Consider the following 26,130-nt stretch of genomic DNA (forward strand, 5'->3'; position numbering starts at 1 on the left):
AGGCTGTGCTGGCTGGCTCCAGTCTCCAAACCTCCTTCCCTTCCTCTGCCGGGGCTCAGAAGGCTGCACCAAGGCCTGGACCACTGGTGGTAATAGCTGTCTGTATTTAAACTTTGGTTCAGACTGCTCACAGATTAAGGTCAACTGATCATACTGAACAAAAAGTACTCCAAGAACTTTCACTTCATTTTTCAGGTAAAGGAAAATTGGGGACCTGAGGCTTAAGTTAGAAATTACAGCAGTCTCCTTGTTTATCTATACAACACATTAGAAAATCATTAACCTAAATCATTTCTATCTGGCTTTAGGAAGCAAATGAGTTTTCCTTTTCATTTCTGTTCTGTTTTGGTCAATGACTGTTTTCCTTCCCCAAGCCCACCCCAGATTATGTCAGTAACAAAAGCCAGCCAGCCCAGCCTTAAATCTTTGCCTCTGGAAATCTAGACCTGAACGTGCCCCAATATTTTTTGTAATACAGGAGAAAATTTTAAAAAAACAAAAAACTTTCTTTCCTATTTGGAATTTTAGCAGCATACACAAGTCATGACATACGTGCTTGCTGTACTAGATAAGAGGGAAAATGCGTGACCAGACATTTCTCACAATTCAGGTACACAGTCACACACCCACCCCTCATGGTTATGTGAGACTGCCTGATGACTCGCAGAAGCCAACCTAAATGAAGGGCTTCACCACCTGAGAACCATTCTACTGCAACAATTTAGACCATCGGGAGTTAGAGAGCCTGAAGAAGGGGCAGGAGAGTTTACCACTGAAGACTAAGTTCATATTTATTCTCAAATGTCCTGACTACAAAAGCAGCTTATTTTTTACACCAATGTCATGTTCTCAACATAAAAGTTAAAATTCATTTATTTTCATAAAACTTAAGCACCTAGGTCAATAAATTAGAATATAAATGTTCTATAAGTCTTTTATACCACGAGGTTATGTGTTGGTCTTCAACAGTGACTTTTCTGTCCATTTCACCACACAAAAGCAGCTCGCTCTCGTAGCATGCGGACGCCAAAGCGCTGCCATTCTCTCTGATAAATCCACAGCTCCTGTGTCGTATCTAAACAAGCCAACACTGCCCCTCCTTTCCATGCAATCAGCCGGGGATCCATGTCCTAGAGAGGTGATAAACAAAGATATTTCAGTGTAAGCAGACAAGACATATACTTAATCATTTACTTGAATTTGGGGGTAGAAAAAACCCTGCTGAGTCAATATGGAATAAATCTGATTTTCAACTTGCATTAAAGACCCATGAAGGATCCATGAACGTCCACAGACATCTTCTATTTCAACTCACAAGAAAATTTTTTAGTTTTTATTACTGAAAATGCTACTATTCACTATTTACTATTATTCCACAAAGAGTCCCTATAGGCAGGAACATATGTAAGGACATAACTTATTTTGAAGTTTGACTGGAATAAATATATCCCACGATCCCTCCCTCAGAATTAAAATTAAATAAAAATATTCCCAGGAATTGTCAGAATAATAAAATACAGACACAATCTGTTTCTAAATTCCTGTGTTTATGGTTGCCAAGATAGTTCAAACCAAAAAGATCCTTGAATATCACCTGGTCTAGGGACTAGCAGGAGATTCTTAATATGAAAGAGATAAAAATGGAATTGTTCTGGCTGACAGCATGAGAACAGTCAGTCTTCTCCTTGCCCCATCCAGTCCTTTGACAAAGGTGAAGTCAGTCATGCTAGTTTGGAGGGCACAGCAGGGACTAAAAGCCAGTAACCTAGTCCCTAGTCCAGAGTTCCTTTCACCACATCTGTGACCTGCTGAAAGTAATTTTTCCACTTGCTCCAAGCCCTTAAGAACTCCCCAGATGCAAACCCACGCCTCCCAGGATTTTCTCTGTCCAATACAACTAGAAATAATGCTGTTTCACTGGCAAAGAGTACAACTTGCACCATGTACAACATACCTTGGGCCTTGTGATCACATCCACATTTTCAATAATTCGCCTGAATGAAGGTGGCATCTTATTGAGAATTCTGTGCTGCAGAAATTCTTGAGCTTTATGAAACATCAAACCACCTCCCACCACCAGGATGGAGCTGTACATCTTCTTTTTGGTTTCATCAGATGCTGAAAAGACAGTGAAATCCCCTCCACGCTTTTTCTCCATATCCACCACCACCCCAGGCCAAGCCACCATCATCTCTTGCTTGGATAACTGCAGGAGCCTTCTCAAAGGTCTCTCTCCCAACCCATCCTAGACAATGCTACCATGCAGCCAGAGGAACCTTGCAAAACACAAATGTGAGCATGTTGCTCTCCCACCCCTGACCCTGCTAGTAGCAGGATTAGGACCAGAATCTCTAGCAGGGCCTACAAAGTCCAGCGTGGTGTGTCCCCACCACTTCCCACAGCTTCACCCTGCATCCTGCTTTCCAGCCACACTGGCCTTCACACAGGCTTCTCCATCTACCTGGAATACCAAGGTAACACCTCACTCTCCCCCTAGATCCCTCTCTCAAATGGCTCTTCCTCAGGAAAGCCTTCCCTGCCTCCCCGCCTCCACAGCCTCTCCTGAGTAAAAACCCCCTATTAAATCCCTCAATCAGAAACTCTCAGTCAGAACCCTTTAGTTCAATTTTGTAGCACCTGCCACAGTTGTAATTTCATCTTTGTGTGGTAAGTTGACTTGTTTTGGTCTCTTCCACTAGGCTCCATGCTTAGCGAGGCCAGGAACCAGATCCTAACACCTGACAATGTAGGCACAAAGCAGATGCTCAATAGCTTTTCTTTTCTTTTTTTTTTTTTTTTTGCTCAATAGCTTTTGCATGAACATGCTGCAGGGCAAAACTACACCCTAGCCTGAACCCTGTAATTGCTCTCTCCCGGCTCCCAACATGCTTACAACAACAGTCTATGCTATGGAGGATGGCTTTATCCAGGCCCAGGGCTTTCCCTTCAAACAGCGAGATGGCAGTCTTCCTGGACATCAGTGCAGTGAGAGCTTCCTCAGAATCATTGCCAGCCATCAAGCAGTCTCCCTGGGAGGATCCCAAATCCACTTCCTGGGAATGCAGTCTTTCTGGAAGATCAGAGGACTGGCCACGAAGATCCCCCTCAAATCCAATGGGTTTGGATGCAGACTTTCGGTCAGCAGTAGCTTTTGCAGACTTTAAATCAATCAGAAGGAGAATCGAATGGATGGTAAGGCTATGATAGAACATGGTTGATGTTCTCCAGCTAGATCCCCCCCTCTCCCTACCCCACTACTCTACACTCTATAAAAAGAAGGTCTGTCACTGTGCTGCAGAGAGGAAACACACCACAGTTCTACAACCAAGCACCTGGTCTCCACCCCCGGATAACTGGGAGTGAGGGGTGGTGTGCCGAAGATGAGGAAGTGCTGACAATTCCAAAACAATCATGGGCAGCAGCGCGTGAGGAAACACCTCACTCTCCCCCTAGATCCCTCTCTCAAATGGCTCTTCCTTAGGAAAGCCTCACCTGCCTCCCCGCCTCCACAGCTCCTCCTGAGTAAAAGAGCTATAACTTTGCTATTACTGATTGGATTTTTAAGATTGAAATGTCGATGTAGATGAACCTTTTTCCCCTGAGTTTTTAAGTGTAGTAGTTCACTGGAATTCTTAGGCCAGTGGCTGTTATGGGTCCTCATTTTCAGACCTTATCTAAGCACCCCATGCTCAGCTTTGGGACAGGAACAAAGACTAGAAAAGGTTCACTGCCCTCTTCTCTCCATCATGAGCTGCTGTTTCATTAGCAGATAAGAGCTTTAATTTGTGCCCCTGAATCAGACATCCTATAACTAGGATCAGCTTTGGACAAAAAAATTCAGCTCTTTGCCTGTGCCACCCAGTTTTTGCATGATAATTTTAAAATAGGTAAGATTTTACTGAAAATACTACTGGATAAATATTCAAAAGTAGATAAAGTATTATACATAAAGTACATAAAAAATAATTCATGCCAAAAGGGAAGTATCTTATAGACTGGTATTCTGAAAATTGATGTTTGCTGAATAAAGAAATCTGTCATCTTGATTTTAAACACAGACTTCATTTCATCTACGGTCTTAAAAACAGTAACAGCTTTAGTATACTGTCAGATTGCAGCCACTGCAATGATCCATTAATTATGGGCAAACGTCTCATACAGGGACAAAACTGTCTCCTCTCACACAGAATGACCACAGACCTGTTCTTGCTTGCTTTGTGTGGCCAGCAGGTAATGTTCATCATGAGGATCCTCAGGGTCACCCTGGGATCTGTGCTGCAAAGTTGTCATTTTCTGTCCAACGATTCCAAAAGTTGCTGGATAAAACAAAGCCATCGGAGCCTGTGCATGGAAGGAAAAGAATGACCAACCAAGGATACTGCCTTCTGAAAAAACTGACCCATTAAATAAATTTTGTTCTTCCAAAAACAAAACTGGCAGATCAGATCCTGTAAGTTAGACCGAGTAAGCATTCTCTTTCAGAAGTAACATTATTTCTTCAGTGCATGATAGGCCAGAAAACTCACTTATCATCAAATTGAATGGGTGATATAACACCAGAAATCTCAAAGTAAACGTAAAATAAGTGCCTAGTAATCTACTTTATAATTTCCTAGTAAGAATGGTGCCTCTTTCTAAACAACAACTCATCACATACTGGCTAATTAAAATAATGGCTCAGATCTGTTCTAATCTGTACTCTACCAGTGGTTTAAATGTTGGGTTAGCAGCTAATTTACAACCAGTTGACATTCTCTCCTCATGAGGTTTCCAACAAGTACATATTCTCTCAGTCTGATTGAACCTGGCTGCCTTTCTTTCTACCCATGGAAATATATACCGATGTGTTACCTGGAGTTTTTCATCTCCTAATCGAAACTGGTAAAGAAGGGCAGGGGAATCTGGATGTCGAATCTGAAACTCATGGTCCTGAAGCCCAGAGATGTCCTGATTCCAGGAAAAGATGCTGTCAGTGAATCAGTAAAAGTGCATGCAAACTCTTCAAATGCCATCTAAATCTCACCTATAAAAGGGCTGCCCTACAACTTCCTACCACTCCCACTGGAACTTAATAAAACAGGAGTTCAACTGTACCTTGATTCTCTTTCAACATTTCTGAAATTCCCACTATGTGCATTTTTGTTTGCTTCACTATCAACACACACCAATACAATGTCCAAACCAGTAAGCAAATTCCCTCAATAACTGGGAAATGTTACCCTGTCTTATGTTTCTCAAAAAAAATTTTATTCAGAATTACATGAAAAATGTACTTGAAAAATGCTTTAAAAAAGTTGGAAAAAGAAAGGTCTAAAACAAATAGCATAAAAAGGTAGCAATTCATATACAGCAATGACTAAATGTTGACTGTTCACAATACCAAGAAAGTGCTTCAAACGATACCATTTTATTAACTGTCTATACCTATGTATTTACCTGCTACTATTCATTACATCCAAAGGTTTATCTTTATCCTTTATTAGAATGATTGTAGATCCTAAGGAGAGAGATATCTGCTAAACTCTCTTAAAAAAACTAGCTGTGTTTTCCAGAGCCTGAGACACATCCGTACGGCTCTGCCCTTACCAAAAAACTCTCTCACTCCTTAAGAGCTTCAGCCTCAAGGCTTCATAAACTTGGGTTGAACAGGTTGCATAATACTGTTAAATTTTTAATTAGCTTTAAATATCTTCAATTTTTCCTGAAAACAAAAATAATCAGCAATTTTGATTTTACTCCCACCTGATCTAAATGACAAAAAGTTTCTTTAAGGTGCTGCAGAAGAAGGCAATCCATTTTATTTGTTAACTGGCATTCTCTGTAAGGGAACCCAGCTCGCTGCATCAGCCAGTAAAAACATCTTGACACATCAGATCCACCATATGCCAGACAGAGCCTAGTGTTAAGAGAAAAGGGCAGATGGGTAACCTGTCAGTTAAGAAGGTGCAAAGGGTGCTCCAAAAACTCAGGCACAGTGAAACACAGCAAGTTTCAAGAAATGTTGTAGAGATAAATTAAAGCATGAAAGGACAGAATGGATGTAAGGGAGACAGAAAGGAAACTAGCAAAAACCAGTGGTGAACATCTAGAAGCAAAAAATGCTATTTGCAAAAAATGTCCAAGAAACAGAATACATATTAAATCTGGCTCATTTCCAAGTCCATATGTGTAGCATATGACAGCTGTTTGACTGTCTATACTCACCAACATGTAGAAATGGCAGGCAGTGACACCGTAAGACAAACTTAAGGGAGAAAATCTTAGCGAATACTATCCACTAACTGAATATTTCTATGATTTGGAAAGATCACTGCTGTGTTGTTTTAGTGGTAGAAGCCCTGGGTCCAGTGTTTTCTCTATACTTTGAAAACCAATGGCATTAGGTGTTACAAATGGATGAGCCCAAACAACTCAATCTGGGTTTGAGAATGCACTGTAAGTTGGGGTGGGAGGTAACAAATTAACCTTTCTCATGGACTGCTTGGACCCTCTTTTTAAATTTGTTTCTATGACTTAAGAGTCAGACTTCCTATGTGGGTGACAGAAAGAACTGAAGCATCCTGAAGAAGCCATCCTGGAAGCACAAAATGCTGCAGAGAACTGCTGTGTGCACTACCTGAGTGTGCTTACCTGTGCTGGGCTTGTCTCAGGACAGACAAGCAGCAAACCTGCTCCTGCTAGTTATTTTATTACCTCTTCTATCAGTGATGACATAATGAATGGACCTGACCACCATAAAGTTACTCCTCACTCACCAAAGACAATTATGACAAGAAAAGCAAATACTCAAAATGCTAGCTAGCTAGAGAATTCAGACCTGAAAACCTATTTTCTCCTACGTGACTTGCCCAAATAAAGCTTTGCTGTGAATGTGATTGGTATCTCTCTGCCACACCATAGTGAAGGACACAGAGTTACATACACACTTCCTCTGTGGGAAAGCACACAACACACACTAGGGCTTTCAGGAGCTGCTAATGTGAACTCACATTAGAGAGTTCCAATGGGAAGGTAAAATCGGCTATTTATAGCTGTGTTAGAATTTGCACTTCCACAATCTTACTAGTTTCACATGAAAAATCTAAATATGTAATTCCTTACAAGAACTTCTTTCTAACTCATGGTGCTTTTAGTTGAACAGGCTGTGTGGGGAGAAGGAGCAGGGAATACCTCCTCCCAAGCTCCTCACCGAGTGTTCCGATGAGAGACCCCATCCTCCACACAGCACACACTTGTCTTTTGGTCTCCAACATCTACAATACACGTGCTGCTTAAACCACTTCCATAGGTGGCGCACACAGACTCCTGATGGACCACAATCCCTGAAAAACAAAAGGCAGAGGGGTGAACAGCTGGGGAGCAGGAAAGATCCTACAACAAATATTCAATTAAAGTCTAGGAACCTCCAGGCAATCATCCAAGTATCACTGACCCTCCCAGAATAAGCATTTCAATAAAGCAGTGAATCAGATTAACTTTGTCAGTAAAAACAAAAACAATCTCATTTCAGGCAGATTTCACTGGGATATCAGACATACCTGAAAAACCCATCTTCATTAGGATCATATTCACTAATTCTTTCACATGCTGTTTATTATAGATATCAGGAATTAACAAGATGCATCTATAATACTAAAAAGAAGAACAAAGAAAAAAATATAAAATGGTTAACACTCAAGTCAGGTCAAAATAAATTTCACCACACTTGTTGTCAAAGAGGATTCTCTCTAAAGCAGTAGCAGCAATGGCTAGAGGCCCAAAATAAAAATTCAAAGCTCTCTGCTATCCTTTAGGTTTTATGAAAAAAGAAACAGAAAATGCTGAAGTTTTGTGGGCTTTTTTCCCTTTGAGTTATTTAACGCTTGTAAAATGAAAAATAAGACAACTGATGTTTCCGAAAAAGGTCCAGAGAGATGCATAAACATGAGCAAGCTTGCTGATTGCAAAGCAGTTGAGAGGTACACCAAGAACCAAACAAAATGAGAAAAAAAAGAAAGCACCAGAGGGGAATTCAGTGAAGGAAAAAAAGATATCCTTAACAGCTTAAGGTCGAGAAGGCTTCAAGGACACTGTCTTACAAACAACTGAGTATAGTATACTTTTACTGACCAAGAATCTTAAAGACAATCCAATAACTGGTCATTTTAATTTACCTTTAAATCTTTCAGTGGGATTTCCAAGTATTTTTGTATCGCATGAGACCATATTACTTCAATATCTGCCAGAACAGCTGTAAGGGAGCCCCCAGGTCCTGGGTGAATATTTAACTGACCTCTTCTGATAGGCCAGTGAATATTGTAACAGTCCAAAGGATTAACATACAGAGCCTAGAAAAGACAGGGAGATGAATACATTGTTAAAACTCTTCTCTCAGGGTTTTCTAGATTCACATTCAAAAACGTAAGGTCAGAAATTATCATTAACATTTGCTGACTGTTCTAATGTTGAGAGTGGTGTATGTAACATCTCAGGAGCCAGTGTGAATATCTGGTCCTCAAGGTAGGATTACAGAATGCTAAGAAAAACTAGAACTAGGTGGCAAAGCAAATTAATTTTAGAAATAGTATCTAGGTTTTCTTCTTCCATTTCACTGTAAAGAAGTTTCCTACCTCTTCTCCTACCAAAAACTCAGGGTGATGAGATGTGTTTGTCCACTTATTTCCAGAGCAATGATCTAAAATCGCAGGTCGCATCTGCTTGTTGTAGGAACGTGCCTGAAACAAAAGAGCATCCGAAAATTCTCTGAATCCATGCAAGAAAACAAAAAGGGGTTGTCCTCTTTTCTCCTCTCTCACAGACCAGATACAGTAGCAAATTTTAATCGTAAATCCAAGATATGTGAGAAAATATTGATTGGTCACAAGTGGATTCTCCTGCCCTATACCACAATCTTGATTTCTCCCATAATGTTAACACTTAGGCAGTGATTCAGTCAGTCCAAAATTAATACCGTACTCTGCTGAAAGTTGAATACAGATTTATATATCATACAGACTCATGTCCATTCCTAGCAGTACTGGTTTATCACGTTAAAATGACAAATGTGGTAAGAATACAGCTTCCCATCAAGATCCTGGAATTACACACTTAAGACTCTCAGATAAACTAAATTTTCATCAACTTGATACAAGAAACACCACCTTACAAATTATTTGGCTTGCCTAGACATTTGCAACACCAATTCAGGTAGTCTGTAGGTGGTTAAGAATGGTTTTTCTTCCTCTTTTAAGGAAATCCCATCTTTAATTTGCATAATGAAATAGGGAGTGCACACGAATGGTTACGACTTAACAGCAGTGGTCAAAGAATGAATCTGAAGAAAGAGTTGAGACTGAACCTGCTCAGGGGACACAGGAATCCGTCTTGTACCATTTGACATCTTTTTAGACCATATTGCTTGATCCACCATTTTAAGGCCATTTTGTCTTTGTTCATTACTTTCAGGTTTCTGGGGAAAAAGAACAGAGATGAAGAGTATAAAGAATTTAGTGAAAAAGAGAAAGAAATGGCAAAATACTAATTTAATCCAGCAAGAGCAAATGCTCCCTCATCAACAAGTAGCATGTCCTTCACCTCTGTTACATGTATTAATCTTAAGAATTCAAAGTAATCTTCTGATTATTTATAAATTAAAAGATCAGAAAAGAGCCATCGTCATAAAACTATCTGCAAAAATCTATAACCTCAAGTGACTTTTGACTGATGTCAGAGCACTGCTACTTTATATTTACAAAGTATTCAAGAGACTCTTCCATATATCTATATAATTCTCATGTTCACAATTTTACAACAATGTTTTATTCCTTCATGTGTTATTTCACTTAATTAATGAGTATTCAAGTTCTTGTGATATTGCAAAGAACACTCTATATTTTTATAAAATATTATTTTGTTTTCTTTCCATTTTTATTCCTGAGATTTATTCCTAAAATAGAACTGTAAGATCCAAAGATATGCGAATTTTAGATTCTTACACTGTCACGTTATACTTAAGCTTAGAAATGGACTTAAGGAGAGTCTGTTAGTTATGCTAAAAAATGGAACCCTAAGGCTTACTATAAGAATTATAGAAACTGCAAGTTCCTAAAACTACCCTTGATTTAAAACTTAAAGCAGATTACAATGCAATACACATATTTAACACCTATGACAAAAATTTTCCTGTTAATTATCACCTGCAAAATAGGATGCCTACTGCATCCTAAGTAAATGCTTACTCCAAGGAAATACTATTTTTTGCCTTTAAATTATGATTTGATCTAAGATTGTAACAAGTGCTTATTGTAGCAATTCAATTTGCTACAGATTGAAAATATGAGCTCAATTTAAACTCTAAGTATGGGGAAGAGAAAATATGGCAGTCAGTTAATAGACACCTGGATGCATCATTTTAAGGGAGTGACAATTCTGTATCTTCCACTAAAGATCATCTTCATCAATATCCAATTCATCCTGATGGGTTAAAAAATTAGATTTACTTTTGTTTTAATTACTTCTGTACAATCTAAAATTGATAGCTCAGATAAAAAATGATATTTGTAACCCTGAATGATGTCGTTATTTTAAAATACATTAAAGCTATGAAGATGTCATTCAAGATTATGGCATACATTGAATATTGAAGCCCTCCCAAGGAGACAACCCTGGGCTTTCTCTCTAGGTCTTACATTTCTTTTGTGTGTGTGTGCTGGGGGGGCGGGGGGTTGGGTTTTTTTGGCCACGCTGTACGGCTTGTGGGATCTTAGTTCCCTGACCAGGGATTGAACCCCGGCCCTCGGCAGCGAAAACTCAGAGTCCTAACCACTGGAACGCCAGCATCCTCCATTTCTGACTTACATTTAGTCCCTCCCTTAGGAGCCAGTTGTCTTTGTACAGGGGCTGCCCTTGTTGTTTGTGTCTTCGTGCAATAACATGAGGAATGCTGGCAGGAAGTGTGTCTGTGGCTCGACCGATCCTCAGAGTTGTTGAACCTGGATGTATGACAACGATGAAGTTGCTCTGGATTTGCTGCAAATACAAAACATAGGAGTGTGACCTTAGTAAATAACATGCAGGTAACATGTTAAATAACACAGAGGTAACAGGCTAGACTAAGAAATTAGTTTCCTGTAATGACTATCAAACTCAAAGGTATCAAAATAATTCAGTAAAGGGAGTTCTCTAAGAGGCATCCAAATATTGCTCTCTGCCTGAATGCAAACTCTTTTTGTATCTGTGTGCCGAGGATCTGACTCACGGTACATAGGTCAACAAATATTTGTTTAGATGAACGAAATCCTAACTACCCAATGCAAATCAAGCTATAATTTGGGGGCATTTCTGTGCCAATCACGGTGGATACAATGGTGACCAGGACAAAGTCCTGACCACTAGAGAACTTCCCATTTACTAGAGAAGAGAGTTGAACAACGAATAAGAGTGTGGGGAATACTATGACTTGTGAAGTATGGGGTTCCCTAAATCTGAATCACCTAAAGATCCTTGTTAAAACAAAACAAAACAAAAAAGACCCTAAAGCTTCACTACAAATTTTCTGATTCAGAATCTCCAGGAAGAGAGAGCCTAGGAATCTACAATTTACAAAAGCTCCTGAAGTAATTAGTATGATCACTCAGACGTGACAACATTGGTTGAGAAGGTGAGAGAGGAAGTTAATTTAAGATCAGAATCACTGTTTTGCAATGCTGGAAAGTAAGTGGACTTTATACATGGACCACTTCCGAGAATGTGCATGAACTGTATTTTCGTCATTGTTTTTTAAACACTTTACCCTTATTGGTTCTGTACTAGTTACCTGATCTGGCAAGAGTCTGCAGTTAAAAAACCAGAGTTCACAATTCTATCCTCACAGGTCAAAAAGCTCTGCTGCATTTCACCATCCATTATTGGGAGACAGTGAACAAGGACTGACAAAGCAGCACAAATCAGGACAGTGGAGTAATGACTGTGGGCTTTTGGATCTGTAATTCTCAAGGGGGCAGAATATAACCTGAATCACTAGGGAACCTTTACCACGTAAACCTGTTGAGCGACCCAGAGTTTCAGGAGGGAGTGGGGGAAGAAGGGACTCCAACAATCCCTTTGACAACAGGATGCCTCTGTTGAGAATCACCATTCCAGTGTGACTCCTAAGTCAGCACCTACTCTGCTCTGCCTTAAGCTACAGTTGTGTCTTCTTGGCATGTCCTCATTTAAAATATTTCCATAACTTGCCAATAAGATACAGTCCTGAACCTCCAAGATCAAGACCCTGCCTACTTCTCTAGCTTTACTCTAGAACCACTTACTTTTCAGTCTCTTTAATCTTCCCAACCCAGATGTCTCCTGATTTCTTAGTTCACTGTGCTGACATTCAGGCCTTCACAAACGCAACTCCCCTTGCCTGCAGTGTTCTTTCTCCCTGTTAAATCTTACTCCTCCCTTCAGGTCTAAAGTTAAATGTCATCAGACCAGGTTTATTTGTCCTCCTGCAATAAAATCTTATGGCACCCCTCCTTTTCATGACACTTATCATTCTTGTAATGATTTACTGTCTGCTCTCTCAAAAGACAAAACCTTCATGTAAAGGACTACTACTGTCTTGTTCACTACTCTGTGCCCAGTGCATGGCATACAGGAGCCTAGGAGGTATTTGTTGAATGCCCGTGGCACCACTCTCACATGGCCTCGTGCTCTGCAGCACACTTCTCAAGCTTTTGCGTGCTATGGCAGACAACATTTATCTAGCAAACTGAGTTAAACAGATGAGGTGGCTTGCCATCAGGGACATCTGTACCTCATTAATAGTACACAGGCTGCAGCGCACTGATTGGGAAGCTCTGGGGTGGTAAACGCAGTTTTCCAAAGTGTGGACAAGCAGTTTTTAATAATTACATATCTACCTTAACATATCAGAAAACAACTAGCCAATACATCCTACACATCATTTCCTGAACATTACTGCTTAAGATAAAACTGAGTAAAAACAGTTATTCAGCAAATAATGGTAGAGGTCTCACAGAGGATATGGAAAAAACAAAAGTTGTTACATGACTGAAGTTAAGCAAATGTTGTTATAGTGGCTAATGGCCCAGGCTCCAGATTCACAAATCTGGCTCGAAATTCAGGCTGTGCCACTTCCTTGCTCTAGATAAAGTTCCTACCTCAGAGAGCTATTGTGAGGATTAAACGAGTTAATCATGGAGCTCGGAGTCTGGCTATCTCTTCCCAAGTTCTGCATTCCCTTCAGAAGAGGCCAGGCTCTGGCTTAGACGACCCTCTTGATGCCATCCCTGTTACGATCTCCAGTCTCATGTCTTGCTCCCTCTTCTTCCTCAATTCCAGACATCCTCATCTCCAACATTTCATATCCTCCCTTGGCCCAGGTCTCTTCCATGCTGTTTTCCTGCCCTCACATTCCCCCTGGCTAACTCCTAATCATCCTTTAGGTCTTTGTCCAGGTGTCACCTCCACTGAAGAAACTGTCCCAGACCGTCAGGGCTGGAGGAGATACCTGCTGTGTGCGCCCAATACCTCCCCCTATGGTCCTCTGCACTACCCCATCCCACTCCATGCCCTAGGTACTTACTGCCCACCCCCAACCGTGAGCTCCCCCTTCCCACCAAGTGGGAGAATCCTACAGAGTGGGAAATGGCAAGGCCCTTACACACCATCCAGTCTATCCCCTCAACTAGTTGGCAGGAAGGTGACAGCCCTGTGCTGGTCTCATGGCCTGGGAGGCTGGGGTTCGCACAGTGGCTGGTGTCACTGGCCTGGCCATCTGCACTGTGCCCTCGGAGCAAGCGGGGAACGACCCCCCTGCACCGCCCACCTGGGTGGGCACCCGAAGACTCCCGCCGTTCGCCAGCCTCCTCCCCTCGCCCAGCTCCGTGGCCCCCCCGCCCCGCCCGGAAGCCGAGTCCGAGGCCCGCCCCCAGCGCCTCACCTCCTGCAACGACTCCGGCACCAGCGCGGGCACAATGGGTCGCTTCACGCCGCGCTGCTCCTTCTCCTTCTCCCCGCCCTTCTCTTTCCCGTTCTCCGTGTCCCCCTTCTCGGCCTGGGTCATCTCGGCTGCCGACGCCCCTCCAGCCTCTAGCCTCAAGGACGCAACGCGACCGCCGAAGAAGAGGCCTCGGAGCAGGCTCAACTTCTCGGCCGACTGCCCACAACCAAGATGGCTGCCGGGAGTCGGCCCAGAGCATTCCGGGAAAGCGGAAGGGCGGAGCTGCACGGAGGAGGGTGAGGTGGGAGGGTGCACTGGCTGGATGTTGCTGTGATTGGTCCTGGCTGCAGCATGCCCGCAACCTACTTGTGTTTTGTTTTGCGTGCTTGCTGTGGAGCAGCTGGTAACTGGTGTCTCGTTTCTTCATCACACCTGTCTTTTCTGGGTTCTCAGACACCATACGTAATTCTAGTTCTCCTCGTAGTTCACTGGCCATGCTCAGCCGGGCCTCTGATGTTAGGATTCTCTGGAGTTAGGGCTTCTCTCTATACACTCCTTGGATGACTTTATCCAGTTTCATGGCTTTAAATATGAAGATAACTCCCAAATATGTATTTCCAGTTTGAATCTCGCCCTGATAACCAACTGCTTATTTAGTATCTCCACTTAGATGTCTAGAAGGCGTTGTAAACTTAAATATATCCAAAATGTAACTCGATCCCCGCCTCCCCCCAAAAAATCTACTCCCATTTTCACCATCCTGTTTCACTTGTTTCTTCAATTGTCCACATCTTCTACATCCAAATCCATCAGCAAATCCCACAGTCCCTCAAATATGCCTTGAATGCATCCACTTCTCCACTCCTCCTGCTACTACCTGCTCCGATCTCACCTGGACCACCACAACATCCTCTAAACCCAACTCCCTGCTTCCAGTCTTGTCCGCCTGTAGTCTGGTTTTCATACAGACCAGTGTTTATTAATGCCACTACATCCCCATTTTCTGGCAAACAGAGTTGAATAAATACTTATAAACGGATATAAAAGTGCTTTTACTGAACACTTTGGTTTCAAAGACTGTTAAACACAAAGTAGAATTATCTGTATTATTCATTTTTTCCATAAATATTTCAGTGCCTGTTACACGTAGTCACTGTTCAAAGCTCTGGGGCAAAGAAGACAAAATCCCTAACCTCATAGAGCGTTCATTCTAGTGAAAGAATGAGAGTTACCAGCATTCAGATGGGGTTAAAGCCAACAGGCAGTATCTTAAGCAATGGTTTTGAATTAAAATTGGTAAAGATAGCATTGAAGTCCTCGATTTTAAAGACCACCTAGCAAATCTACATTTTGTAGCTCAGGTTTGTTGGTTATGGCTTTACAAATACCCTGATAATTACATCTGGTAGCAAGTAAGACACATTGTATTAAAGATCCATGGGACAAATAGGTTTTAAGATAAAAATTAATTCAAGAGCACAGATATCATATGCATACTACTGAAATACACTGTGATTTATTTATAAAGAACAACAAAAGCAATGAACAGTATTTCAGAAGTTGAAAAAGGTGACACTAATAGTACTCAATATGCACCCATTTATTTTCCTTCAAATTTGGAGCTTTCTGTGTTTTAATTATATAAAGATGAGAAGTCAGTCTTGTAACCTAAAAATATTTACTTATTAAAACTATATTAATACTTTCATAAACGATACAAAAAAGATGAGACAAACATGTGCATTTATAGAACTGCCTGTCAGTCATGCCAGATCCCTGCAGGGGGGAATTCCCAGCACAACCTCATTCATCTGTGAGGACACAGAGCAATCCTTGTTTAGAGTACACATTCATCTAACTTGTCCAGTGTGGTCAACACTCCATTTCTTGATGGTTTCCTTCTGCTATGAATGTGCTTGTCCAGTTGTCTGCTTCTTAGAGCAGACATTTACCTAAAAGAAAATGTTATAATAGTTACTAGTTAGTAATTTGGATCTGTATGAAAAAGCTAGTCATTACATGTTATAAAACCTTCTTCAAAAGACATTTTGATTCAAAAGACAATTTTTCAAGGGTTAAGATAAAAATATTTTTCCAAATAAGATGTCTGAGTAATTACCAAATGTTGTGACTTCTGCTTTCCTAAAGAAAACCTGCCTAAGGAGGCATTTTCAAAATGAAATCCCTGCAGAATTGCAGGTTTTAAGTTACCTTCCTCATCCACCGGCCATTGGAGGAGGATTAGGGCCACGCAGATGATTAATTCGACCCATTCTTCTGGGCGGGTTTCCTGGTGGCCTAAGATACGAAAAGTTAATTTCTACTGTTTAGTAGACACTACTTCAATTGATTCCTTTTAAACACTCAAATAGACCCTCTTCTTTATTTAAAATAGGAACTACCATTTAGGTCGCGAGTCACAAATTCAAATACTGAAAGAGACCAGATGCATAATGTGCATGAGGAAAGTGAGTCAAGCAAGGGTTAGGATAAATGGAACAGCTCCTCCTATAAATGTCCAACTGAAACGCAGCTCCAGCTGATTTTTGCCATACAGAAACACAATCCCCACCCAGTGCTGCGGGATCCTGAGATTTTCATTAGCAGCTGGAAATCCAGATTCTAAAGTGAAACCTCTAGATTTTAATGTTGGCCATCAGTTTTCATCCTCTAATTTAGACTTTTCCCATAGGATATTTGATATACATTTTAGCTTTGTCAGATTAACTCTGATTATCAAATCAAAGGCAATTTGATTTAATTTACAGTAATACATTAATTTTGTGAAATAGAATTTAAGCCTTTAATTACCATGAGCCTAACTATGTTTGTCTGCCTACTTATCTCTAATTTAATTATATTACACAGAGGGGTAAAAACATTGTTTATCAATTTAAAAAATTATACCCTCTTCCATCATCATATCTGGAATCAGATGAGCTTCCGTAGCCTCTTCTCTTTTTCACATCTTGCTGAAACAGAGTTCTGAAACTGAAACAAGGGGCAGAAAACAACAGAAGATCCACTTTCAACATTAAAAAATGCATTTCCATGGTTCCAACTATCATCTCTGTGGGAGGATGACTACCCTAACTTAGCTCCAAACCCACATTTCTTGAAGCCAGCTGGACAACACTATCTAGCGCAAGCACAAGTCTAAACAGAGTGTGCTATGTTCTGTGCCAAAGCCACCATTCCTTGTCTTCCTTGTTTGCTGTAACTCTTCTAGACAGAGTCTAGCAATGACTCTGAAACCAGAGTCATCTCCAACTTCCTTCCTCTGCTCTGTATCAGTTGTCAAGTCCGAGTCTGCTTTTATAGTATTGCATGTCCATTTCCTGTGCCAAGAGCCTACCTAATGTTACCTTGGGGAAGGAGGGGCTGAAGTGGTGTGCCAGAGGCACAGGGCTTTCTGGCAATCCGTTTAAATGGAATTTTCTTTGTGGAGAGGGAAGGATTTAACTAAATTAAAACAATATTTTAAATAAACAATATGGAGGTGAAATTTGTAAGAGATTGCAAAGAAGTTTTGCAATGAGTAACTTAACTTAGGCCTCTCTGTCCCCTATTGTATTTCTCTATGGAACAGTTTCTTCCATTTTACCCCATCTAATTTATGCCACATGCAGCCATCAGATTAATCTTTCTAAACCAGAGCTACAATCAAATTAAGTATAAAGAGCATAGGCTGATTTTCAAATTTCTCTGCCATCTTTGCTGTGCCTCTTCCACCTGGAATAACCTCCTCTGATGTCCTCCTCCCACAATCATGCCCACCGCAAGGCCCCTTGTAAAAAGAAGACATTTACTGATATTAAAATCAATGAAGGAAGGAGAAATCCCACATCTCTGCATATCTGCAGTTCTCTGCCCACGAGACACTCAAATGTATATTCAAACTTTGGATGAGTAAGACTTGTTAGTAGATGAACAATTTTCATAAAACAAACAGCATATGAAAGACCAAAAAATGAATTTAACTAAGAATCGCTTGAAATTAGGGTGAAGTTTAAATTTTTGTCTCCTCTGTATCGATGCTAACCCTTCATTTAAAAAAAAGTTTATGCCTTGGGAGCTTTTAAAAATCAAGATCTAATTCCCCTGTTTACTTGTTGTATACTATGCCATAAAAGCTGCACATACACACTAAAGGCAGGAACAGTAGGGAGAAAGCAAAGTGCTGTCATCTGGCAGCAGAACGAGCAGGTCTGGCCCCATAGCTGCAGGCTGAAATGGTTACCACCACGGCTAAGACATGGTCAAGCTTACTAACTCAAGGAACATACTCATAATCATAAAAGATGTTTGGGGCAGTTTTATCACTACACAAGTCTTCATCTCCCTTGGGAAAGCTATTAATAAAAATTACAATTAAAAAGTGCTTCAGGCAAGCTGAACTTAAATATCAGGGCTATTAAGAGGACTACTATACTTACAACAAAACCACAAACTCGGCTATTCCCCAGAAGAAATCCGTTATAAAAGACAATCTCCATGGGGACTGACTCCTGCTGTCCAACACTTGTCCTATAGACAAGAATAAAGAAACTTCAGTTAGTGCAACAAATCCCTGACACAAGATGCATTACATTTAATCAGTTAGGTAACAATCATAGGCTCAGTTTTCAACTTGTTCACTGTTCCAAGGAAAGGTGTGTTATGTGTACATCATTCTAAGGAAAGGTTAGGGAAGTGAAGTTCTGTGGTCTAGAGGTCATTCCTTTAATATGTCAAATTACGCCTCCTATAGTTTGTAATTTCTGCTGGGTGACATTTCAAGTTTTTTTTTCTCTTTTTTTTTTACTGTGGTAAAATACACAAAAAAATTTACCATTTTAACCATTTTTAAGTGTACAGTTCTATGGCATTAAGTACATTCACACTGTCATACAACCATCACCGTCAGCCACCTCCAGAACTTTTTCATCTTCCCCAACTAAAACTCCACACCCATTAAACTAACTCCTCATTTCTCCCTTCCCCCAGCCCCTGAAAACCACCATTCTACTTTCTATCTCTATGAATTTGACTGCTCTAGGAACCTTGTACGAGGAATCATACAATGTTTGTACTTTGGTAACTGGCTATTTCACTGAGCACAATGTCTTCAGGATTCATCCATATTGTAGCATATGTCAAAGTTTCCTTCCTTTTTTAAGGCTGATGAATATTCCAATGTAAGTATATACTCCATTTTGTTTATCCATTCATCTACTGATGGACACTTAGGTTGCTTCCACCTTTTGGCTACTGTGAACATGCCGCTATGAACATGGGTGTACAATACCTTTATTCAAGTATTTTGAGGAAACAAATGAGATGAGTGAATATAAAGAATGCTCACACCACTTCCATTTTCCTAAATGTGTTACTGAGTATCTCTTTCACTTGCAAAGTCTCTTGCCTATATAAAAAGACTGTTTATACATACCCTTAAAATCTTCAGGATCAGTTGTTATATTAAAATTTTTATATATCAAAGAATTTGTGGGCTCTAAGTACTAAAGAGAATTTGGCTTGTTCATTAAAATGACCACAATTTTTCTTTAACAGAATGTTGTTGATCCGAATTACGGACTCCAGTTTTATCTTACAGAAAAATGGATACATTTTTCGAACCACTTTAAATAATAGAAGCTACATCAGGAAAAGTTAATACTCTAGAGTTTCAGTCTTGCAAATCAACAGGTTAGAATATTTTGGGAGACGAGCCATCTGTCAACTACCTCTCCTCTCCATTTTCCCAAGGGCTTCACCACTCACTGCCATGCCCAGTTTACTTCTCCTCTTTCCTTGACCAGCTTACTTTCAGGTAGCCACTTGGACCTGAGCCCTCACAGAGCTACTGAGAAAAAGGGGCTACACTTAAAGACAGAGTATGAGTGATAGGCTTGGTTCTGCCTCTTACTAGCGCTGCTTCGTTGGGTGACATGACATTTTCCTTCTCTAAGAAAAAGTATTCCAAGGATAGTCATCATATAGAATTGTTGAGAAAAAAAAGTCAACTGACAGTGAGAAAAAGGTTTTGTCAACTATGAAATGCTGGTACAGTCCTTCTAAGAAAATAGAAGTAGGACTTCCCTGGTGGAGCAGTGGTTAAGAATCCGCCTGCCAATGCAGGGGACATGGGTTCGATCCCTGGTCCGGGAAGATCCCACATGCCACCGGGCAACTAAGCCCCTGTGCCACAACTACTGAGCCTGCGCTCTAGAGCCCGCGAGCCACAACTACTGAAGCCCGTGCACCTAGAGCCCATGTTGCGCAACGGGAAGCCACCGCAATGAGAAGTCTGCACATCGCAACGAAGAGTAGCCCCCGCTCGAGGCAACTAGAGAAAGCCTGTGCGCAGCGACAAGAAGGGAGGGAGGGAGGAAATAGATCTAATTGGAACCCGTCCATTTCTTCCTTTGCCATTCTAAAGAACATATTGCATGCATTTGTACCATTCTGACTTTTTTGCGCTTTTCTTCCCAGTTTCTGAAGGCAGAAACCTCCCCTCCCAATATCCTCAGAGAGAAATAAGTTGCAGTTGGCCATTTCTCAACTATAAAAGTGAGATTAGAGGCCCTAGTAGGACCTTTATGTTATTTATGTAGATCAAAAACAACAATGCATACACAAAAAGACACACTACAAATACAAGGAATTATTCAATAAATAATAGAAGCTGCCAGTCTTAACCACAAAGAATATAACACAAAGTCTGCAAGTGCCCAAAACGAAGATGAAACTTTGATCTTTAGTGTCCATCAACCTACTTGTTTCAAAGATTTTTAAGTAAGAGATAAGGAGGAAGAGAAAGTGAGATTTTGAAAAGCAAAGAAATGCAAAGTGCACTCAGCCAGAAGATTTCTCACTACCTTCTTGGTCTCTGAAGATAAACAGATGACTCAAATAGAACCAGGACCTGGTTCCAGTGATGCAAGAACTAGTTAAGAGTGCACCGAGGCATTTATTTCACCTGAGTCAAACAAGTGGGCAGGCAGTTCTGACACTGTTCTGACCCAGTCATACTGTGTCTTTCCTTCCCATTCACTGTCTTTGGGGAGTCACTGAATTAAGTCTCTCTCAGCTTCTCCATTCCAGGAATAATCAACTTGCTCCTACAGGGAGTCATGCTACTCCCTGTGGCCCTTGAAATTGGGGCAGAAAGCTACATGCGTGACGAGCTACCCCTCTGCTGGGATAAAAAGCCTATCCAAAGCTTTTCTTCAACTCTCTTACACATTACAGAAAGAGGCAGCGTAGTAGAAAACCGTAAGAACGCAGACGTCAGTCTACCTGCGTTAGAAACCCGGCTGAGCCATTAGAACTACCTCTGTGATACTGGGCAAGCTATTTAATCCGGCTGCGCCTCAGTCTCCACCCGCAAAACATATAGTAGGGTATCACTCGGATAAGGCGACATTAAGACAATGAGCGGACAAACGAACAACGCTAAAAAAAAGTGCCCGAGGCACAAGCGCTACGTAACGGCGTGAACACTGTGGTCTTTTCTAGTTAAGGACACTGACGCCCGACAGGAAAGACCACTTTCCGAGATCCACAAGCAGAAGCTCCAGGAGGGCGAGGACGCCGGGCACTCGGCACCGCCGTCACCACGGCCCCCGCCGCGGCTCAGGGACGTTCGGCCGACAAGCCGCAGGCCCGGGCGACTTCGCCCCCTGGCCTCGGGGCGTGCCCGGAAAAGCGGCGCCGGGACGGCGGGCGAGGATGGAAGAAACCCGGGGCTCGGCCTCCCAGGACGGAGGTCGCCCACGTAACCGCTGCGACTCACCATTCGAGATGTAAACCATCTTGCTCCTTCTCCGCCTCCAGAGAGACAGTGGGGACTGGCCCCTCTCACTTTCCGTATCTCCCTCCGCGCTCCTCCCTCTGACGTCACAGGCCACGAACAGACAAAACAGGGACAGAGGAGGGAGGTGGACAGAGCCCATTGGCTCTGGGGGGACACGCCCTCGACGGGCTTTTTGGTCTCGTCATGCTGGCGATTTTCGATGTAAGGTGGAGGCTGGGGCAGGTGATAGGATGTGACGTTGCGGATTTAGCCTGTAAACGCGGACTTTCCTGGCTCCTTCGGCAGTGGAGTTTGGAGAGCTCGTTTGCGCTGCCGGGAGAAGTTACGCTGCTTTCTAGTTGTTTGAAGGGCGCAGGGTTGGGAAGGCAAGGTCACGTGTGAAGTGATTTGGAGAACCGCCGGCAGGAGGAGGTTCCTGAGAATTTTCCAGAATTGTGGATCTTTCAAGGTGTGCAGGGAAGTGCCTTGCGGGCGGAGGCGGTGATCAATCCGAAAAGAGCTTTACGGTCAAGACTTCGGGAATACACAGGCCCTATCTAGACAATGTACTCATTCTCTTTAGAACCGGTGTTTCTCCTCTTGGTTCGCTAGAAGTGGATGGCGTTTTTATCAGCGCTTGTGACACAGCTAAAAAATACTGTAGCGCGGGGTAGCTCGAGACCTTTCTCTGCTTGTTTTTTATTGCTGGCTACTTCGTGATATTGCCAGCACTGTGGAGGTGACAGATGAATGAGAAGCTGTCTCGTGGTCATTGATTAAATATGGCCCACGTACCTTGTGCTGATTGATTAAATATGGCCCACGTACCTTGTGCTGATGGGTACTTACTCGGCTCCAGCCACTGGGCTACTTTCTGGTCCTTGACCATGGTAGTCTCATTCCTGCCCCTTTGCTTTTGTACTTGGCTGTTCTTTCTGCATGGAGTCCTAATTCCGCCCCCCCAATTCTCAAGTCATGTGTTGTCTCCTCAGAAAGTTTCTAATCACCTTAACTAAAATAAAATGGAAAATTCCATTTCGGAAATAATATTTTACATTTAACAATGTGTGTTAAGTTGTATGTTCCAATACCTAGAATAAACAAATATTTATTTTCATGTTGACTTTTTCAGTAGCAGTTTTCCCCAAAAAAGTGCATAATAGGGGCTTCCCTGGTGGCGCAGTGGTTGAGAGTCCGCCTGCCGATGCAGGGGACACGGGTTCGTGCCCCGGTCCGGGAAGATCGCACATGCCGCAGAGCGGCTGGGCCCGTGAGCCGTGGCCGCTGAGCCTGCGCGTCCGGAGCCTGTGCTCCGCAACGGGAGAGGCCACAACAGTGAGAGGCCCGCGTACCGCAAAAAAAAATTAAAATTAAAATTAAAAAAAGTGCATAATAGGACAAAACAACATCCTTCATTTGAAAGTTTTGCAGCGCAGGGGGTTTTTCTGCACAAATATTGGAGTGGGGTCATTAATTTTCCCAAGTACCTTCCTTAACATAAGCCATGCCACCATCATCTCTTACCTGCTCTTCTCTAGTTGTTTTCTATCTGAAATCCCAGCTTCCACCTTTACCAGCCTTAAGCAGTTTTTCACACTGTAGCAAGAGTGATCGTAAAATGGAAATCATTGCTTGCAACCTTTTAAATACTGAAATTTAGTGATTTCCTATTGCTCTTAAGATCCAGTTCCTTGTCCTGGTCTACGGGCCCTTCATGACCTGTCCATTTGATCGCCCCCTTCGCTACACCTCCTGCCACAATCCCCACCCAAATTTTGTGCTAGCAACATTGATGTTTAGTCTCAAGCATCCAAGTTTTTTCATGCCTGCAGGACTCTGCACATGCTTTTCCTTCTACCTGGGACACTCTTCCCCTGACTTCTTGCACAACCAGCTCCTTTCATCTTTTAGATCTCAGCTTACCTGTCACCACTTCTGAATTCCTTCTCCTAGCCAATCGTCTCCATGATTATTTTCTTCATAGTACTTATCATGATGTGAAAATATTTTATGTCATAATTGGTTTGTTTCTTTCCAGAAAATATAAGATGTAAGAGGTCAGGAATCTTACCTGCTTTGTTCCCTCATATCTTCAAGGTCTATTATAGTCCTTGGCAGGTAGTAGGTACTCAGATGTTTGTTGTTAGAGAGGGAGGGAGAGAGACAGACAGAGAGAAAGAGAGAGAGGTCTATCTAAAAGTTCCCTAAAAATCTCCCAATCACCAAAGGAGGAAGAGAACTAATATTGGGATCTCCTGAGTACCAGACACTGCTAGGCTCTCTCTTCCTCTTCATCCCTCTATCTAGATTATTTCTTCCTGAGATTTTAATGCAGTGATTCCCTAATGAACTACCTCTAGCCTCTCCCACTCCATTTCATGATATGTTTAGCCTCTTGTTTAATCCAAGTTTGCCTCTTTCCTGCTCACATCTTCAGTTTCTCTGTACCACCTGACAATTCACACCCCAGCCTCCATGGTCTGGCATTGAGGGCTTCCTTGATATATTTTCTTAGGTTTATCTCTGCGACTAATTTCCTAATAGACCCCTGGTCTTCCTTCCTTGTTGCTTCTGCTCATTTGTTTCCTCTTGATGGGAATTTTCCCCATCTCTTAAAATCTAATCCATCCTTCAAGGTGAGGCATGTTCCTATTAAATGAAACAACGAATAGCAAATGTGAAAGGACTTTGCAAACCGAAAATATATACATATTATATATAACTATATGTATATTATACTATATATATTTCAGATAGATAGATTATATAGGTAATTAGTAGCAGGATGGGCCAGAGGACAAAGAACATTTCCCTCCTTTCCCTAACCTTTCATGTCAAGAACTGCATGTTAGTTACCAGCCACATGTGGCTGTTGAGCATTGAGATATGGCTTTAGTCTGAAATGAGATGTGCTGTATGTGCAAAATGCACACTAGATGAAGAGATTTAGAATGACATGATGTCCAATATCGCAATTTTTAATACTGATTACATGTTGAAATAATATTTTGGGCATTGGATTAAAATATTTTATTGAAAGTAATTTTGCCTGTTTCTTTTTACTCTTTTAACGTGACTGCTAGAAAATTTTAAATTACGTACTTGGCGCACATTTATGTTTTGCATTATATTCCTTTTGGACACCACTGGTCTAGAGTGAAGACATTATTGGCCTGGCACAGGAAAGGTACTCAGTAAATATTGGTTGAATGGCTGAATGAATGCTCTTAATAATGGATAATATTATGCAAGGTTTACTATGTGTCAGGCACTGTTCTAAGCATGTTTTACTTATTAGTCCTTACAACAACAATAGCTAACATTTATATACTACTTACCCTGTTCCAGGCAATATTCTAAGTACTTTTGATGTATTAATTCATTTAAACCTCAACCTTATTAAGTGGGCTCTACTATTATTCCCATTTTACAGATGAGGAAATGAGTCACAAAGAGCTCAAATGACTTGCCCAGGGTCACACAGCTAGTAAGGAGCAGAGCTGAGATTAAGACCAAGAGTTTGGCTCTATAGTTTGTGCTCTTGACTCCTGTGCTAGGGAATTCCCTTGCAGTCCAGTGGTTAGGACTCTGCACTCTCACTGCCAAAGGCCCGGGTTCAATCCCTGGTCTGGGAACTAAGATCCCACAGGCTGTGCTGCGTGACCCCAAAAAACAAACAAGAAACTCCTGTGCTGTACTGCCTCTCCACACATAAGCAGAGGTATTGAAATAGGATATAATCCAGTGTGGTACTCATAATATAGAATGGGAGGTGGTTTCTGGATACAATTTAAATGTATCTCAGTTTTCTCAAAGTTACAAAATAGCTTCCCACAGTTTTTCTTTTCTAGATACCCTAAGCATAAAATTCCCCTAAGCATCTCTAAATTGATTACCTAGCCATCTCAGTTCCAATCTAAGCCCAGAGGGATGGGCTACTGTGAATGACAGCTGCCTCTGGAACTGGGACTGGAGTGAATCCCACCTAAACCACATGGGTGGAGAGAGGTGTTTACCAGAGTATAGAAAAGGAATGCTGGGTAACATCAAAACAATAAAATGCCTTCAATACTGCCTTTAAGGAACATGGAAAACAGATGGCATTTATGTTCTTCATTAATCTTTTATGTGTTTGTTCTTACAGTTATTGCTTCTATATTGTTTATTTCATCTGGGCTCAGATATCTTAGCTGTCTCATTTTTCTACCTTATATTCTTTACTGATGTCTTTCACAGTAACTTTTTTTTTTTTATTCCTTTTAAGGTATGTAGTCTCAGACTGGACATGCTGTGCAAATCAGGGGCTTACTTTTTTGCACCAATAAGTACTTCATCCCTTCAGCTGAACTGATAGTTTTACTGCTCTACAAGTCACTTTCTTAAATCACTTGAACTCATTTTCTGCATCAAAATGGAAAAATGTTACTAG

At 41.5% G+C, this 26,130-nt stretch overlaps 2 protein-coding genes across 2 annotated transcripts; both read right to left on the reverse strand.

Moving 5' to 3' along the window:
* Nucleotides 1-350: 350 nt before the first annotated feature.
* Nucleotides 351-14,152, reverse strand: ACTR8 (actin related protein 8). The gene is made up of 13 exons (XM_060109637.1): nt 13,925-14,152; nt 10,837-11,007; nt 9,338-9,448; nt 8,610-8,714; nt 8,154-8,327; nt 7,539-7,632; nt 7,190-7,322; nt 5,743-5,896; nt 4,852-4,947; nt 4,201-4,341; nt 2,894-3,158; nt 1,955-2,118; nt 351-1,130 (listed from the first exon to the last, which is right to left on the reverse strand). The coding sequence occupies exons 1-13, from the start codon at nt 14,045-14,047 to the stop codon at nt 987-989; spliced, it is 1,875 nt and encodes a 624-aa protein (XP_059965620.1). The 5' UTR covers nt 14,048-14,152; the 3' UTR covers nt 351-986.
* A 1,979-nt stretch (nt 14,153-16,131) lies between these two features.
* SELENOK (selenoprotein K) lies at nt 16,132-21,809 on the reverse strand. Its single transcript, XM_060109832.1, has 4 exons — nt 21,702-21,809; nt 18,361-18,451; nt 16,832-16,915; nt 16,132-16,222 (listed from the first exon to the last, which is right to left on the reverse strand). Exons 1-4 carry the CDS (start codon nt 21,718-21,720, stop codon nt 16,132-16,134), a joined length of 285 nt encoding a protein of 94 aa, XP_059965815.1. The 5' UTR covers nt 21,721-21,809.
* Nucleotides 21,810-26,130: the final 4,321 nt, after the last annotated feature.

This window comes from Mesoplodon densirostris, chromosome 10 (genome assembly GCF_025265405.1).
Source record: "Mesoplodon densirostris isolate mMesDen1 chromosome 10, mMesDen1 primary haplotype, whole genome shotgun sequence".
Classification (NCBI taxonomy): Eukaryota; Metazoa; Chordata; class Mammalia; order Artiodactyla; family Ziphiidae; genus Mesoplodon; species Mesoplodon densirostris.